Here is an 18,464-nt window from a genome sequence, read left to right on the forward strand (position 1 = left end):
AATTGAGTCCCATTTTTTTTCCCCTGGAGAAAAAGAACTGTGGCTGATGGCTTATCGCGGTTTCCCTTATCGATGGGTGAAGGGTTTTGCGGGCTGTAAACTGGTAACAGGACGGGTTAATTTTGTTCGATTAATTGTGTGCATGTCATCAACAAACAGTCTCAGATTCTTAAGCATGGATGTTTGTTTTTTCCTACTGCATGAAGCAAACTCCTCATCCCGACAAAAAACTCTTTTATTAATTTGCTGTGAATTCTGCTCCTTCACATCCAACAAAGTCTTTCAAGGGAGGATTTACGGTCACAGACCTTATCTGGCTTGGAGAGCTGCCAAGCCGATCTCTGCAGAACTTGGCCAGGAGTCTCGGAGAGTCACGAACCGATGAAGCGAACTAATGGTCTCCTGCAAACTCCACTCCCTTGTCGCTCCTCTTTTATGTCCTCTGGGAGGGGCCATTCACTGTCCACCTTACTCCCAAGTTAACCCCTGTTCTTTAGCTGTTCCCTTCGTTTGGTAACTCTGCACATGCGCACACTGGGAACAGGCTCCAGCTGTTCTTCTGCCTCACTGATGTCTGACTCCGAAGGCAGCTGAGAACTGACTTCGCAACTAACAAGATCAAGATAGGTCTGGGGGCTTCAAGGTGTGTGTGTGTGGGGGGGGAGATACTTTATTTTCCCAATCATCGCACATTTTAATCTGCACGTCCCTTAACAGCCGAGAAGTGTCCCATTTCTAAAATTTAAATTTCTAGCGGTGTCTAAAGCGGCCACTGAATTCTGACCATTCAGCAACTTATTCCAAAGATCACGAAGGGACATCAGAATAATTAAAAGACCGTTTGCCAGGACCGTAGATGAGAAAATTGGAACTCCTCCTGTGCGGATTTGATCCGTTGCCTTTCCAATGCTCAGCGGGTTGCCTTTCCACGTGGAAACCCCCCCCCCCAAATAAAACAAGGGTAATAGCAATAAGAAAAATAAAGTGAGCCAGCAAACGAATAAAAAAGACTCCAACCGCCGTACCAATTTGCACCGTGGTTTAATTAAATTAAAAAGTAGGCTAAAAGGTTTCTAAAGACCAACTTCTCTCCACATAGCTTGAAAAAAAATAAAACTTTTTCAACCGGTTATATTTACACAGCCTCCCCCACCCCCTCCCCAACCCGTTCTTTAAATATTTCAAACTATTTTTTTTTTTAGAAATCCAAGGAAAAAGATTAGAAGAATAGAAAAAAAGCCCTGGAGTTTTGGTCCACGTACAGTAGTGGATTTTTCTGTGCAAATGGTGAGTGGCGTCACCCTTTTTCTTGACGGAAAAGCTAAGAGCATCTCAATTCGCGAGGGTTTTAAATATCAGACCAACACGGGGTTACCTGGCGGTTTATAGCAATAGCATATAGACTTATATACCGCTTCATAGGGCTTTCAGCCCTCTCTAAGCGGTTTACAGAGTCAGCATATTGCCCCCAACAACAATCCGGGTCCTCATTTCACCCACCTCGGAAGGATGGAAGGCTGAGTCAACCTTGAGCCAGTGAGATTTGAACAGCCGAACTGCAAAATTGCCGTCAGCTGAAGTAGCCTGCAGTGCTGCATTTAACCACTGCGCCACCTCGGCTCTCTTGGTTTATCCAAGATTGTCGTCTTATCAATTCCCACATGGGTGAAGCTATTACCGGAAGTGTCAAGATGCCAGTCGGAATGCTGGCCGGGGAAATACCAGCTTTTCTACCTGATCCCCGAAAAAAAAGCTTCTTAAAATTGACCAGCTGATTGGCGGGGAGGATCGGCTCCCGGAATACTCCCAATCAGCTGTTCCCAGCTGCAGGGATTGCCACAGACCCTCCGCGCTTCGTGGTTTTGGCTACATTTGGTGTATAAGACGCACCCCAATTTTCACCTTCTTTCAGGCGGGGGGGAAAAGTGCGTCTTATACTCCGAAAAATTTGGTTTCTAGATTGCCACTCCAAAAGGTGCTTAGGTGTATCCTGACAAACACACTTTTGGGCAAGTCCAGAAGTTGAGGTCAACTTGGCGAAGTGACAGTACAAAGAGAAAGAAAGGGGGGCAGGGGTGTGTGTGAAACAGCCAAGGATTCCTTTGTTATCAAAATACAGACTTAGCAGAAAAATAAAATCTATCGTAAAGAAGTGCATCTCTCCCTCTCTCTAGAAATGCTTACATATATATACATTTCTTTTGAACTTGGCCAACGGTCTCTTGCCGTTAAAATGGCACAAATGAGGTATTTTGGGGCATCGGCCGAGCGTGTTTGCGGCGTCCGGCGTTGCCTTCCCACAAATCTGTATCAGGGTGGATTTCTCTGTCTCGCACAATCCCCCACTTATTGCTTCTTGCCTCCATGGCAGCTAAACCCTTAAACGTAAACTGGAACACTTTGAGGGGTCCCTCCGAGGGGGGGGGGAGACAGGTGACCCTGGCTTGTTTTTCTTCCAGGATGAAGCGGGACGCCCCCAAAATGAGGACAGACGAGCGATGACCCACTCCTTGTCCACTCTCGCCGGCTCTCTTTGTTGACTGCTTCCCTCGAGCCGATTCTTCGTTTCGCGCCTGGCTTCCAGGGGACCGCGAGGCGACGCCTCCTCAGCTTGTGAGGAGGGGAGGGTTTACACCCCTGTGGGCCCCTGGATCAGCGGGTCGGAGTCTGAACTGAAGAGCTCTTTGTACAGCGGTGGGAAAACCGCGTGGACGAACATGGGGTAGGTCTGGCGGAAGGACCAGAGCTTCTCCACGTGCTGGGAACAGAGACTTCGCAACTTTCCTTTGGGCGGCAACTGGAGAGGGAGAAAGTGGGAGAGAACGAGATACTCTCACCTGGGTCTGGCTCAGCTGGAAGGGGCCCCATTGTAGGAGATGACCAGGCTGAGCCCGAAAGAGGGGTCAAACACATCCATAAGACACGAATCCCTGCATGGCCGTAAGAGATCTAATTCCAGCCCATCTTGAATGCCTTTATTATCTCCCGCTCTTTTCCCCTTAACAGTCAGTTGGCCAGATTCTTGCAGAGAGCTTAAGCTTGCAAAAAAAAAAAAACCTTTACACTCATTTCAACTCATTTGAACTAAGTCACAAATCCCTGCATGGCCACAAGAGATCTACGTCCAGCCCGTCTTTAATGCCTTTATTATCTCCCGCTCTTTTCCCCTTAACAGTCAGTTGGCCAGATTCTTGCAGAGAGCTTAAGCTTAAAAAAAAAAACCTTTACACTCATTTGAACTGCCCGAATCTCTCTGATTTCCCTGGTGTTTTGACACCCATCAAGATTCACGCCATGCCGGCTTGTCCCAGAGAGATTAGTTACTGCTTTGGAGCTAAAGTTTCACCTAATCTTTGGTTTTTCATTCCTAGGTGTAAAGTCTTGCTTTTCTCTACGTTTAAATTTCATTGCGTTGAGTAGGGCCCAGGGTTCAAGTCTGCCAAGATCCATTTGGACTCTTTGAGCTTGTCCTCTGGGGTCCTGCCAGCAATTTGGATAAGCACCAGGAAGCAAGACGAGAAGCAACGGATGGAAACTAATCAAGGAGAGAAGCAACCTAGAACTAAGGAGGAATTTCCTGACAGGGAGGACAATTAACCTGCGGAACGACTTGCCTCCAGAAGGTGCTTCATCACTGGTGATTTTTTACGAAAATATTGGAAAGCCATTTGTCTGAATTGATATAGGGTCTCCTGTTGGGCTAGAAGACCTCCAAGGTCCCTTCCGACTCTGTTCTTCTGTATTCTTTCCTCCGCTCTTCGAAACCCTGGTCGAGACTCACCTTTGCCAAAATGCCTTCCCGGTGGTTTTTCTGCAACATCTGTCTGAAGGCCACTTCGAGGTTGTTTTGCAAATAGGCCACTTTGCTTCTCTCTTGCAGCCACGGGCGATCTGCAAAACAGAGAGAGAGAGAAAGAAACCTGCTGGGTTTGCGAAAGCCAACGGTGGGATCTCAGATGACTGCAGCAGGCTTGGGAGGGGTGCAACTCATTGGGGAATGTGATTTATGACACAGACTGAAGGGAGGGAAGGAGCAGGGGTACAGTTCAGTATGACACTGACTGCGACAAGAGCTTGCCTGTGGTGATCCTAATAAATGACTAGTTTTGTATTGAAACTTGGCTCGATACTCATGAATCAATTAGGGCATAACCTCCTCAACTCTGCAACAGTCAATGGAGTGCAGTCAAAAGAGCGAGAGGGCTGAAGTTGAACTCCGCCACCAGAAAACTTGGTTCTTACTTGCGTTGATCAACACCAAGGCTGTGAAAAGAGCAATTTCGTTCTCGGAGAAGTGGAGCGAACACAGGCTGTGTGTGAAGTCAAAGATGGAGTTGATCAGTTCGCTGCAACCTGAGGAAAGCAAGACTCGTTGTTCAAACCACACTCCAAAGAGGAGGAGGAGGCAAAGAAAGAGAAGTCGGAGAAGAGGAAGAGGCGAAGGAAGACGAGGAGGAAGAGGAAGAAAAGGAGGAGACAGGAGGAAAGAGGAGAGGGGGGGAAGAAGAGGAGGAGGAGGAGCAGACAAAAAAGAGAAGAGAAGGAAGGAGGAAGAGGAGGAAGGTGAGAATGAAGAGGAGACAGAGGAAAGAAGAGGAGAGGAAGAGGAGCAGGAAGAAGAAGAGGAGGAGGAGCAGATGAAAAAGAGGAGGAGGAGAGAAGGAAGGAGGAAGAGGAGGAGGAGAGGAGGAAGGTGAGAATGAAGAGGAGGAGACAGAGGAAAGAAGAAGAGAGGAAGAGGAGGAGGAGAGGAGGAAGAGGAGGAGAAGAGAAGGAAGGAGGAAGAGGAGGAGGAGAGGAGGAAGAGGAGAACATCTATGGAAGTTCTCAGTCGTCCAGATCATGGTTATCCCCAAAGTGCTTTTTTCAAGAGGCAACTGGACTTCCTCGTTGTTCTGTGAAGACATTTTGCTTCTCACCCAAGAAGCTTCCTCGAGTTCTGACTGAATGGTGGGGAACAGAAGGATTCCTGCAAGGAGTATCCATCTTTCCGGTCCTCTCCATCCAGTCAGAGCTGAAGAACCTTCTTGGATGAGAAGTGAAACGTCTTCAAACCCACCCACCTACCCCCAATGAAAGTCCAGTTGCCTCTTAAAAAGGCACCTTTGGGACGAGGAAGAGGAGGAGGAGGAGGAAGAGGAGGAGGAGGAGACACAGAAGGAAAAAGAGGAGTGGGAGAAGGAAGGACAGAACAATTTAATGTTCCTCTCTGGGGAAGTTAGATGTATCTTGGAAACCAACTCCTGGAGCTGCAACCACTTCACAATGCCAGTTGACGTTCCTCAAACTTTCTCAAGGAGCAGCCTTCCACCTTGCCCCCCAAAACTATTTGCTAGACCCCTCTTCTAGGCCCTACTTTAGACCCCCAACTCCAAATCTATGGGGGGATTCCATCCTTCTTGACCCAGCAAGTAGGACGCTCTCGTACCTAGAGATTTGAAGACTTCTGGGCCAGCGTATTTGCCCTCAAAGAAGACTGTCCGGTTCTCAGAATTGAAGGCTCGGCACATCCTCACCAGAACGACCTCCATGGCACCTGAAAGGGGGGAGAAGAATGACATCAGCCCAGTCAATCCTTCCATTTTTTGGGGGGTGGGGAGAGGAACTTGGGTTGAACTCCTCAGCTTGGACCGAAATGGGTATGTTCTGCACCCCTTAATGATTGCTCGTTCTGGTCCCTCCCCATGTTTGGGACAGGAACAATTTTGGGGACTTTCTCACGCTTCTCATCCAGCCGAACAAAAGTTCTCTAGTTGGGTTACTAAATAACAAGAAGATGGTGAAAAAGATTGAAAACATTAAGAGCAAGGTAAAGGTTCTCATATGTGCTAGTCGTTCCCAACTCTAGGGGGCGGTGCTCATCTCCGTTTCAAAGCCGAAGAGCCAGCGCTGTCCGAAGACGTCTCCCTGGTCATGTGGCCGGCATGACTCAACGCCGAATGCACATGGAACGCTGTTACCTTCCCACCAAAGGTGGTCCCTATTTTTCCACTTGCATTTTTTACATTCTTTCGGACTGCTAGGTTGGCAGAAGCTGGGGCAAGTAACGGGAGCTCACTCCGTTACGCGGCGCTGGGGGTTCGAACTGCCAAACTGCCGATCAACAAGTTCAGCGTCTTAGAATCTCAGCCACCCGTCATAAAAATGGCCCTTAAAAAATCACACGATAAAAGGAAGCATCGTTTTGTTCTCCAGTGGAAAGGCAGTGGTAGGAACCCGAGCCACAAAAGGACTCTCGGGAACTCAGTGCGGCATCATTCGCACCCCTTACCTGCTTTGAGAAGCACGATCTGGTCGTTCTGGCAAAGGTCCATGAAGCCCCCCATCCGCTTGGCGAACTCCACCACATATTGGATGGCTTCCGTGATGCGGCAGGCGCAACGTTCCCACATTTCCTCCATAGTCTAATGGGAGAGAGAGAGAGAGAGAAAGAGAAGATGATGAAGAAGTTTGGGTGGATTGCGAGCAAACAGAGGGGAGTAAAGGTTCAGAGGAACTAGCACTGAAGACGTTCCCTAGTTGGGTCATGAAATCTCTGCAAGGAAACCACCCAGCTCAGAAAGCAACAAGGACACCACAGTCGTCGTCGTCGTTGTCCTTGTCCTCCTCCTCCTCCTCCTCCTCCTTAATCAGAACTTTAAGATGCGTTTTTTCTCTCTGAGAGTGGGTGGAACCCCATTGTACCTTCTTCTGGTAGCTCCCAATTTCTTCTCGGGTGAAGGTTTCCCACCTCAGCAGCTGGAGGTCTTCCAAGCGAAGCTGACAGGTCTCCCGGTAGGACTTGAGGACATTCTGGGTTAAGTGCTCTGCAGGGTGAAGACAACAAGATGGCCCCATATCTGCAAACTGGAATCCCACAGAAGATGTCCTGGGTCCAGCCTCAGCTGCCTTGGCTTCTGTTGCTTGCCCTAAGCCTGAACTTGAGAAGTTGGCTCAAAACCCCATGTTTTGTCTTGGACAAGAAGACCTCCAAGGTCCCTTCCAACTCTGTTATTCTGTATTCTGAGCAGGGGCTGGACTAGAAGACCTCCAAGGTGCCTTCCAACTCTGTTATTCTGTATTCTGAGCAGGGGGCTGGACTAGAAGACCTCCAAGGTGCCTTCCAACTCTGTTATTCTGTATTCTGAGCAGGGGGCTGGACTAGAAGACCTCCAAGGTGCCTTCCAATTCATTCTGTATTCTGAGCAGTGGGTAGACTAGAAGACCTCTGAGGTCCCTTCCAACTCTATTATTCTATATTCTGGGCAACGGATCAGACTAGAAGACCTCCAAAGTCCCTTCCAACTCTGTTATTCTGTATTCTGAGCAGGGGGTGGACTAGAAGACCTCCAAGGTCCCTTCCAATTCTTGTTATTCTTCTGAAGACTCCCACACTGCCCACTTAATACTTCTTTTTCTTCCAGCCTTTCTGAAAACCTCCATTCACTCACCAATCTCCGTTAGCGAAGGATGCGGGCACTCCAAGAAGCCGGTGAAGCTCGGGTTGGCATAGACGTCAAGGGTCTCGCTGGCTGCTGTGTGATCTGCTCTGGTGACATTCGGGGACAGGAGGTCTGGTGACGCCTGCGTCTCCATAGCGTAATAGACGCTGGTCCTGGGTTCTACCTTGATGACCCCAGGACCATACCCTTTCTTGAAGAAGTCCTGCTGGTCCTCACCCAGGAGTATCTGCGCCTTGGGGAGTCCGTTAGAGTAGGCCAAGCCCGCCGTCTCATCTGGAGACTGGCTAAGGCGGGTCTGTCTGGTGAGGAGTGCAGGGGAGCCTTCTCGGAAATCTGGAGAAGGGTCCAGCTTGAGTTGACCGTTGGCCATGCCCAAGGAGAAGGTGGAGCTCTCTCCGCCTTGATGTTGTTGTTGCTGCTGCAGCTGTTTCTGGACTTCGGCGTGGAGGCTGTCTCGTTGCTTCTTCGACATCCGGCCAAATTTGACAGCTGGAAGAGAAGATGAATTAGGGGATGGTTCTCTAGAGATAAAAATGGACTTAAAACATGAGCAATTTTGAGTTTATTCAGGAGTCACTTGACGCTCCTGAACATCTCCAACCTGATTCTTCTCCCCCTTGTCCCACTTTGCGGTGTGTCACCGCCAAAGTGAGGCAAGGGACAGAGGGAATGTCTCCAAATCTGAGTGCGCCATGTTGCGTTTAGAAATCCGGGGAAATCTTAGAAGACTTGGGAACTGTTAAGATATTTAATTTAGTAACTGGAACAGTAAATAAATATAAGTATAATCTTTATTGTCATTGTACTTAAATACAATGAAATTGGTTGTATGGGCCAGAACACAGAGTTGTGGTTGATTGGTTGGAGAGAGGAGGCTCCTGCATGAGAAAATGTATGCTATGATTGATTGCTGTGGGTGTAAAAGGGGAGTTTCCCTTTTTCCCGCTTTTTTCTTCTGTGTGCTCTGTTTACTGCTGTGTAATTTACCTCATACGATTTACCTCACACGATTTACCTCACACGATTTACCTCACACGATTTACCTCACGTGATTTACCTCACACGATTTACCTCATGCGATTTACCTCATGCAATTTACCTCATGTTAGTGTGCTCCTGACTATCTTGTCTGCTGTCGATATAGATGTTTAAATATACTTATTTACATAAAATTACAAGTTCCTGTCAGTGTCTCTAACTTCGTTTGGACACCAGCTGCGCAATTCCCTGACAGGAGCCCTCCCTGAGGTGCACCTCAACATGGGTCTTACCGTCACGGGACATGCCGAGGCTGAGACATTTCTGCAGGCGACAGTGTTGGCAGCGGTTGCGGCTGGTGCGGTCAATTGGACAGTTTTGTTGCCGAGTACAAGAATAGGTCATGTTCCCTTGCTGGCTGCGTCGGAAGAAACCCTGGAGAGGAAGCCAAGAAGATGAACTGAGAAGATGGATCTTTGGTAACTTCACTGGTGGCCTCCAAGATGTTGTGAAGCCCAACAGTCCAGTGGTCCATCAGTGAAGAGAGCCAAAATTGGTTCAGTAGAGATTTATGGCCATCTGCTTCCAGAAAAAGGAGACCCTTCCTCCCCCAGGAGAATCTTCTACATAGAAGAGGGAACAATTATGGCCAAGAGGACTCAGGCCAACGCTCAAGATCCCAGCGATCGAGGAGACCATTCCCCACCTTGCATCCTTCGCAAGTGATGACCCCGTAGTGGATCCCGGAAGATTTGTCTCCACAGATCTTGCAGGGGATCACTTCAATCTGGGCTGTGTGGGGAAAAGAAGACAAGAAGAAGTTGGACTCTTGAGAGAAGCACGCGGGAAGCAGTGGGGGAACCAGCAAGCGGACAAGCCGTGTTCTGATCAAACCAGGATCCGCAGATGGTCCTTTTTTTTCACTGTTGGAGAAAGTCAACTACCAAGATTAGACAGCAATTCTCCAGCTGTTAGTCAAAAGACCTTGCAGTGTTCATCACAGTCCACCAGAGGGCAGTGTTGCCCACGTTCGCGGTAGTGACTTTCACAAGGACCCCCCCCCCCAAAAAAAGTACTTGGTGGAAAACAGACCTTTAACATCCTTCCCTTGCCAAGGTGTACATCCCACCAAAAATTGTGCATAAATCAGTGATAGAGGCTGTGGAGGGAGATGTTGTGGCCCACCAGTGGCCAGTGGAGCTGGTAGTAGATTCGGACAGTGAGGAGGGTTGGGGAGGAAGATGGGCCAGTTCTGGAGTCTGGGGAAGGCTCGGATGAGGGCTCTGTGTCGGAGGCAGAGAGTGGGCCAGGGCCGTCTGACAGTTATCAGCTGCCTTCAGAGTCAGACATCAGTGGGGCAGAAGAACAGCTGGAGCCTGTTCCCAGTGTGCGCATGCGCAGAGTTGCCGGACGAAGGGAACAGCTAAAGAACAGGAGTCGACTTGGGAGTCAAGCCACAGGTGGACGGTGAATGGCCCCTCCCAGAGGAAATAAAAGAGGAGCGACAGGGGAGTGGAGTTTGCAGGAGACCATCAGTTCGCTTAATTGGTTCGTGACTCTCCGAGACTCCTGGCCAAGTTCTGCAGAGATCGGCCTGGCAGCTCTCCAAGCGAGATAAGGTCTGTGACCGTAAATCCTCCCTCGAAAGACTTTGCTGGATGGGAAGGAGCAGAATTCACGGGAAATTAATAAACGGGTTTTTTGTCAGGACGAGGAGTTTCCTTCATGCTCTGGGGAAGCCTCGGTCAGAACAGGAGGTACAATCCAGACCGGGAAGATGGAAGGGCAGTACAGCTAAGTTCCTGCCTTACAATACTTCATTTAATAACCACTAGACGTTACAACAGCACAGAAAAAAAGTGACTGATGATCAGTGTTCACACTTACGGCCATGCTAGCATCACATGATTAACATTCAGATGCCTGGCAATGGATTCATATTTATGACGTTCGCAGCGTCCCGGGGTCACGCGATCTGTTTTCGTGAACTTCTGACAAGCAAAGTAACGGGGAAGCCCGATTCACTTAATAACTGCATGTCTCACTTAACCACTGCCGTGATTCGCTTCTCAACGGGGGCAAGCGAGGTTGTAAAATGGGGTAAAACGCGGTCAACACAAGCCTCCCTTTTTTTCCCCCCGACGCCGGGGCGACGTCGAACGGCCGCTAAACAACTCGAGGACTCCCGTACGTGCGCAATCTCCCTTCCCCATCGCCTCACCTGCCGCTATCTCCCTCCGATCTCCCCCACCCCCCAACCCCGTCGTCACAAAACAACGAGCGGAAAAGACAAAAAAAAAGGAGAGAAGGCATCGCAAAAAAAAAACCACAACGGCCCGATATTTTCTTCCCCTTCGACTTCAAACGCCCGATACTGGTAAGCCAAGACTTTGGGGGGAGCTGAGTTGAGTCAGCTTTTCAGTTACTCAGCCGGTACTCCTTGACGGAGTTGCCAGTAAGAAGCACTCTCACTTTTAGCCAAAAAATAAAAAATAAAAATAAAATTTTTTTTTGTGTGGTCCTGCCGGTAAATTAGACTTTTCAACTCGAGGTCAACAGGGTGCAGCCAATCGAAAGCACGCGCGCGCGCACACACACACACAAACACACACACACACATACACACACAGGTGTGTGTGTGTGTGTGTGCGTGAAGAATACACTGTGGTCAGGAACCAGCATGCTTTTCTTCCCCCCTCACCCACGACTCCCCGTCCGGTGACGGACTTGCTGGGGTTACTACGGCGTCCACGGACACAGGAGGGCTGGCCCAGGGGTGACCAGTGATACTGGCTCACTGCTGTCCGCGGGGTTTTATTTGTGAGTGTGGGGGGGGGGGTGTCTGCATTTCGAAAGGGAGGGACGGGGGGACCCTGGGCCCTCAAGTCTGGCTTACTCCGATGTCCCGCAGTGGGCCCCCCCCCTCCACGCTTCCCCTGGCACAGCAGAGTATTCTTGCACCAAGGGGACGGTCGAGGGTCAACTCCAGCCAGGAAGAGCTGACCTCCCACCTCCATTTCGGTTGGGGTCTTTTTTTCTCATTTATTTAAGAGCCAAGGTGGCGCAGTGGTTAAATGCAGCACTGCAGGCTACTGCTAGATCAGCAGTTCAGCGGTTCAAATCCCACCGGCTCAGGGTTGACTCAGCCTTCCATCCTTCCGAGGTGGGTGAAATGAGGACCCGGATTGTTGGGGGCGATATGCTGACTCTCTGTAAACCGCTTAGAGAGGCCTGAAAGGCCTATGAAGCGGTATATAAGTCTACTGCTATTGCTATTGCTATATTGCTATTATTCCAACCTTCCCTTTTTCTGAACCAAAACCCTTCTTTGCACCTGTTTGCGAACACAACACACACCCCCCCCCAAAACCCACACCGGCACTCGAGATGGGATGCCTCCCCTCCCCGCTCCCCTTCACCCCCCTCCACTCCCCCCCTCCCCACGGCACAGGGGTGCCCACAATCTGGGGAGAAGGAGGGAAGATCCGTTAACACTTTCCCCACATGAATCAAACCGACGAGCTGCTCGAGCTTTTTGAGACGGGGACTCAACTCCCCCGCGCACCCGAGGAGGAGGACGAGTTACTCAGCGCTCTCTCGGATGCTGACAAAAGAAGAACTCGGGGGAGGGGCTCCCCCCCAATCTTAAGAACGAACAAAGTTTGGTTAGAACGGAGGAAATGCTCCAACGCTGGAGGTCTTTAAGAGGAGGTGGGGATATCTGCTTGTCTGAAGTGGTGTAGGGTTTCCTGCCTAAGCAGGGGGTTGGACTAGAAGGCCTCCGAGGTCCCTTCCAACTCTCTTGTTCTATTCTATTCTATATTCTATATTCTATTCTTCATTCCAATATTTATTCTATTTTTCATTTCAATATTTATTCTATTCTATTCTATTCTATTCTATAGATTCCATATTCTATTCTATTCTATTCTCCATATTCTATTCTATTCTATTCTATCATATCCTATCAATTCCATCTTCTCTTCTCTTCTCTTCCATTCCATCTTCTATTCTAATTCTATTCTATTCTTCATTCCAATATTTATTCTATTTTTCATTTCAATATTTATTATATTCTATTCTATAGATTCCATCTTCTATTCTATTCGATTCCATCTTCTATTCTATTCTATTCTATTCCATATTCTATTCTATTCTATTCTATCGATTCCATCTTCTCTACTCTTCTATTCGATTCCATATTCTATTCTATTCTATTCTATTCTATTCTATTCTATCGATTCCATATTCTATTCTATTCTATTCTATTCTATCGATTCCATATTCTATCCTGTTCTGTTCTTTTCTATTGATTCCATATTCTATTCTATTCTATTCTATACTATTTATTCTACTCTATCGATTCCATCTTCTATTCTGTTCTTTTCTTTTCTATTCTATCGATTCCATCTTCTATTCTATTCTATTCTCTATAGAAAGGAAGATAAAAGAAAAAAATAAGGGGGAAGAGAAGGAGGAAGGAGAGAAGGAAGGAGAGAAGGAAGGAGAGAAGGAGGAAGAGAAGGCAGAGGAAGTGAAGGAGGGAGGAGGGAGGGAGGGAGGGAAAGGAGAGAGGGAGAGAGGAAGGAAGGAAGAAAGGAAGGAAGGCTCACGCTCTATTCTCTGCAGAAGACAATAGCCACCTCCATTCCCAGATGCTCTAATTTCTCTGGGGCAATTAAGGGCAAGAATTCCCACTTTCCCAATGAAACCAGCCCTATAAATAGGCATTTCCACCCACGCCACGAGCTTAATTGACGCCTTCCACTTCCCTGCCTGGCTAATTTGGCAGCCGGCGACCGAAATAGCGACTCCTGATAAGATTCCTCCCTCCCTCCCTACGGGGGCCACCCTGGGACGCCCCACCCCACCCCTGCGAAGCATCCTGAGCCCTCGCCCTGCCCGGAAAGATGGAGTAGCTTTGATGGTTTCAATGGGCCTTTCCTTTTTCTACACCAGGGAGAGAGAGAGAAGGAGAGAGAGTGAATGAGGAAGGGAGGGAGAGAGAGAGGGAGAGAGAGATGGAGGGAAGGAGGGAGCGAGAGAAGGAGAAAGAGAGAGGGGGGAGAGAGGGAGGAAGGAGAGAGAGAGGGAAAATATGTCTTTTTTCCAAAGAGATACTCATTTTTGTTTTACTGAGCATATCCTTCCACCCTGTGTCTCTTTTCCTTTTTCCTTTCCTTTTCTCCTTCACTCCTTCCCCCCTTCCTTTTCTCCTTCTGTTCATTCCTTCCCATCTTTCTTTGGAAAGAGAAGCTATCTATTCCTTCCTTCCTCCCTCTTTCTTTCTTTCTTTCTTTCTTTCTTCTTTCTTTCTTCTTTCTTTCTTTTTCTTTCTTTCTTTCCTTCCTTCCTCCTTCTTTCTTTCTTTCCTTCCTTTCTTTTTTCCTTCCTTCTTTCTTTCTTTCCTTCCTTTCTTTTTTCCTTCTTTCCTTCCTTCCTTCCTTCTTTCCTTCCTTCTTTTCTTCCTTCCTTCCTTTCTCTTTCCTTCCTTCCTTCCTTCCTTCCTTCTTTCTTTCTTTCTTTCTTTCTTTCTTTCTTCTTTCCTTCCTTCCTTCCTTCCTTCCTTCCTTCCTTCCTTCCTTCCTTCCTTTCTCCTTCCTTCCTTCCTTCCTTCCTTCCTTCCTTCCTTCCTTCCTTCCTTCTTTCTTTCTTTCTTTCTTTCTTTCTTTCTTTCTTTCTTTCTTTCTTTCTTTCTTCCTCTCTCTCCCCCTTGGTCCTTCTTTCCATTCCAAGCCAGCTGAAGCTGATAAAGATCAGAGGAATCCTCGGTCCGCCTACCTTCTCCTCTTGGCCTCTCTGGTTTCGTGGCCCGGCCCTGCCTCCCAGGCCATCCAGAGGACCAACGCCACCCCAAGGCTTTCTAAAGCTCTCCGCCACCCTTGCTGGACGGGCACTGCCAAGCACAGCTGGCAAGCACCCAGGTCTGGAGTACCCATAAGAAGAGAATGGATCTGCGCTGAATAAGCCTAGCACTGATGATGTTACCTAGTTTGGTTATGAAACATCTGCAAGAAAACACGGAGCCCAGAGAACACCCTGGAGCCCACAGCCCTCCCCCACTCCACTCCGCAAACCCCTCTCCCTTTTCCAGCACTGATGCGGCTATCTAGCTTGGTAACGAGACGTCTGCAAGGAAACCACCCAGCTCAGATATCACCCAGGATTCCATAGCCTTCTCCTCCTCCTCCTCTTCTCCTTCACAAACTCTTTTAGCCCTGATGATGTTACCCAGTTGGGTCACGAAAAGCACGAAGCAGATCCCTGGTCCCAATAAAACCCCTTTTATGAAACGAATGCAAATTCCTCTCCTTCGCCTTCAGGCCCAGGCCTGGCAAAAAGTATTTCAAAGGAGTATTTATGACGACAGACCTTATCTATCTTGGAAAGCTGCCATGTAAATATTTTCCAAATGAGGAATGACTTGGGCACAGAGTCTCTGAGATTCACGGACAGATCTTCACACTCCTGAAACGAATCTAACGAACGAACGAATGGTTTTCTGCAAAAAAAACCCTTCCCTTTCGTTCATCTTTTATGTCCTCTGGGAGTACACCAACAGAGTTAGGAAAATTTTGAAATCTAAATTGAATGGTGGAAATACAATCAAGGCCATAAATACCTGGGCAATACCAGTTATAAGATACACAGCTGGCATAGTTAACTGGACACAAGCTGATTTGGACCTTTGGGACCGAAAAACCAGGAAACTAATGACAATGCACTACAGTTTACATCCACGTGGTGATACTGATAGACTATATCTGCCCCAAAAATCAGGTGGCAGAGGATTATTACAAGTGAAGCAAACAGTTGAAGAAGAAAAACATGCACTGGCTGATTATTTAAAAGAAAGTCAAGAACATCTATTAATCGAAGTAAAGAACAAAAATCTACTGAAGGCCCAACAGACAAAACAAGAATACAGAAAAGATGTGATAAAATCAAGAATGGAGAGTTGGCAGAACAAAGCACTGCATGGCCAATTTCTGGAAAAAATAAAAGATAAAGTGGACAGTGAACAAACTTGGTGATGGTTAACAGCAGGTACATTAAAGAAAGAAACAGAGTCACTAATCCTGGCTGCGCAAGAACAAGCTATCCGCACAAATGCCATTAAGGCCAAAATCGAAAAATCCTCTGATGATACCAGATGCAGACTTTGCAAAGAAGCTGATGAAACTGTTGATCACATACTCAGCTGCTGTAAAAAAATCGCACAGACTGATTATAAATTGCGGCACAATTCAGTAGCACAAATGATCCATTGGAACTTGTGCAAAAATTATAATATTAAAACAGCAACAAACTGGTGGGAACTTCAGCCTGAAAAAGTCACCGAAAATCAGATGGTCAAGATCTTGTGGGATTTCCGTATACAAACGGACAAAATACTGGCGCATAATACACCAGACATCACACTGGTTGAGAAAAACAAGGTCACAATCAAAGACATCGCAATACCAGGTGATAGCAGGGTCGCCGAGAAAAAACATGAAAAAATCGCAAGATACCAGGACTTAAAAATCGAAGCTCAACGACTATGGCACAAACCAGCAGTGGTAATTCCAGTGGTAATCGGCACACTGGGTGCTATTCCAAAAGCACTGGAATTACATTTAAAACAGTTAAAACTTGACAAAATCACCATCAGTCAAATGCAAAAAGCCGCACTGCTTGGATCTGCACGCATATTACGAAAATACGTTACGACGTCCTAGGCCCCTGGGTGGGGCCCGACTAGTAACCAATGCCAAATCCGGCGAAACAACCGGCTGCTGTGATACAATTCTGTTGTAATAATAATAATAATAAAATGATTAAAAACTTGGTGTGGGAAGACGCTGAGCTGAGTTATTTTTTCCTTTCATATACATTCACAAATATACATTCTTGTTGAAAGGAAGAAGGGGGAAGGAAGAAAGAGGGAAGGAGAGGAGGGTGGAAGGGAGAGGAAGAGAAGGAGAGAGGGTAGGAAGGGGAAGAGGAAGAGGAGCGGGAGAAAGGCAAGGGAGGAAGGAAGGAGAGGAAGAAGGAAGAAAGTAGAAAAGGGAGGGAGGGAGAAAAGAAAGGGAAAACGAGGTGGAAGGGATGGTAAATAAAGCAATATATAAAGTATATTATAACCTACTAAAGGAAATAATAAATGTATAAGAATGACAAATGTATAGAAGAATAACATCTATGTGAATGCATACTTGAAATGTTATGTAAGAGAATAACAAATACTTTTTTTTCTGGAAATAATAATAATAAAATGATAAAAAACTTGGTGTGGGAAGACGCTGAGATAAGTCGCTCTATCAGAAGCCGTCAATCAGAACCCGAGTTCATTCTTCACCACAATCAGTCCTTTTGCCCCCGCCAAGAAGCTGGTTTTTTTTTGTCACCCAACAACTCTTGGGTTGAGTCATTCCCCCCCCACCCCAAAATCCAGCTGAAATTGCTGAGATCCAAACACACCCCTCCCTGCCCCCCCTCCCTGCCCCCTCCATTTTCAAATATCATCTTGCTTCCTCCCCCCCGCACCATCCAGCGACTTGCAAAGAAGCACAATCCACAGCCCCTTCTGCCTCATCGTCAAGATTGCAATCGGCAAAACGCCGGCGCGATATTTATCTTGGAAGTGGCAAGATTTCTCCGCTCGAGTTCAACATGTGTGTTTGGTGAGTGAGTGAGTGCGTGTGTGTGTGTGTGTGTGTGTGTAGCGACAAACTTGAGAGCAGGGAGGAATTGACTCAACCCAACCCAGAGATCACACATCCAGGTGGCCCTCGGATCAAAATTGCAGGTGGCACACAGAGAACAGCGAGGCTAAAATTGGTTTTTCCTCGGCTGTTTGTTGCCGCTGTTGCAGTTCGCACAAACCCCTTCCTTTATTTCTTTCTTTCTTTTTGTTTCTTTTATAAATGGAAGTTTTTATTTATTTTTTATTACAGATTTTGACACGTTTTACAAACCAAGTTTTCCCTTTTTTACATCCTCTTACGCAGACAATCCATCTTACACCATCGTTCTGTTTCAAATTTCGCCCGTCTCATTCCCTTTCCATGTTTTGGATCTTAAAAGCTTATTTTCTCCTTAATACGTAAACAATATATCCTTCATGGCCGCTTCAGAGTTAAACCAAATTTCATGTTTCATCTGTTAAGTCTGTTTTACCGTAATTGGCACACGTGCTCCGTTTTTACACATAGAGAGCACTTAACTCAATGAATTATCCGCAGTTAATCATATTACTATGATTCCCTTGTATCTTAGTTAGCTACATGCCGTTAACAATATTAATAAATTCCACTTTAATCTGCTAATACATCCCTTCTTTCCTTTCCTCCTCCTTTAACCATTTTCTCTCGGTCGCTCAAAAATTCCACTTCTTTTTAATTTCTTTCCTTCCTGCCATTCTCCTAGTTTCTTCTTTTTCTTCTTTTTATAATTATTGTACCTTTTTTTTTTCCAAAACCGCTTTACTCACTTTTAATTCCATTATTCTAGCAGGATATTTTCTAGTTTTCCTCCACTATATTCTTCCTGGTTGTTCGATTGTTACAAGAAACGCCTCTTTTAAGGGGGCTGCATGTCAGCAGTGGCCTCCCTCCCCAACAGGAGCAAACAAGGATCAATGCAAAAAAAAATATCTTTCTTATTTGGGGAGGCGGTCCAGCCTCTCTTGGAGGGTCAAAAAACCTCCTTCAAACTTTTATATTTTAACTCACAGCCTGACAGGTAGGCTCAGCCAAGGGGCAGCCACGAGCCTCGAGATTTGAACTCGGGACAGCCCGGTTTTTATGATATCGTCCCACGGGCTGCCTCCCCAAATTATTATTATTAGCCTCCAAGCCTTCAAAAAGCAGAATTGTCCAGTTGTGAGTTTCCACGGGTGAATGATCATCTCAGCATCTCCAAAGCTGTCCAGATCTTGGGAAAAGGGAATTCTGGGAATCGCCGGAGCGGCAAAAACTCCTCACATTGGACGAAGAACAAAATTTTTAACAAGGGGAGGTGGAAGATTAAGAGATAAATAAGTCTTAGCAGCTTTGCTCC

The 18,464-nt window shown here is 47.0% G+C and overlaps 1 protein-coding gene across 3 annotated transcripts in view; it reads right to left on the reverse strand.

The window, feature by feature from the left end:
• Positions 1-1,025: 1,025 nt before the first annotated feature.
• The window catches only part of RORC (RAR related orphan receptor C), a 39,279-nt gene continuing 21,840 nt past the window's right edge, over positions 1,026-18,464 (reverse strand). For all 3 annotated transcript variants that reach the window (XM_087705039.1, XM_087705040.1, XM_087705041.1), the window contains exons 3-11: positions 9,127-9,212; positions 8,714-8,855; positions 7,431-7,931; positions 6,685-6,806; positions 6,272-6,404; positions 5,429-5,536; positions 4,243-4,353; positions 3,782-3,891; positions 1,026-2,797 (exon numbers count right to left, since the gene is read on the reverse strand). In XM_087705039.1, coding sequence (XP_087561165.1) covers positions 2,630-2,797; positions 3,782-3,891; positions 4,243-4,353; positions 5,429-5,536; positions 6,272-6,404; positions 6,685-6,806; positions 7,431-7,931; positions 8,714-8,855; positions 9,127-9,212 — 1,481 coding nt within the window. In that variant the 3' untranslated portion in view covers positions 1,026-2,629. The remainder of the gene's footprint in view (positions 2,798-3,781; positions 3,892-4,242; positions 4,354-5,428; positions 5,537-6,271; positions 6,405-6,684; positions 6,807-7,430; positions 7,932-8,713; positions 8,856-9,126; positions 9,213-18,464) is intronic.

Source organism: Thamnophis sirtalis, unplaced genomic scaffold (assembly GCF_051295495.1).
Source record: "Thamnophis sirtalis isolate CommonGarterSnake01/CBP01778 unplaced genomic scaffold, rThaSir2_p1.2 scaffold_2, whole genome shotgun sequence".
Classification (NCBI taxonomy): Eukaryota; Metazoa; Chordata; class Lepidosauria; order Squamata; family Natricidae; genus Thamnophis; species Thamnophis sirtalis.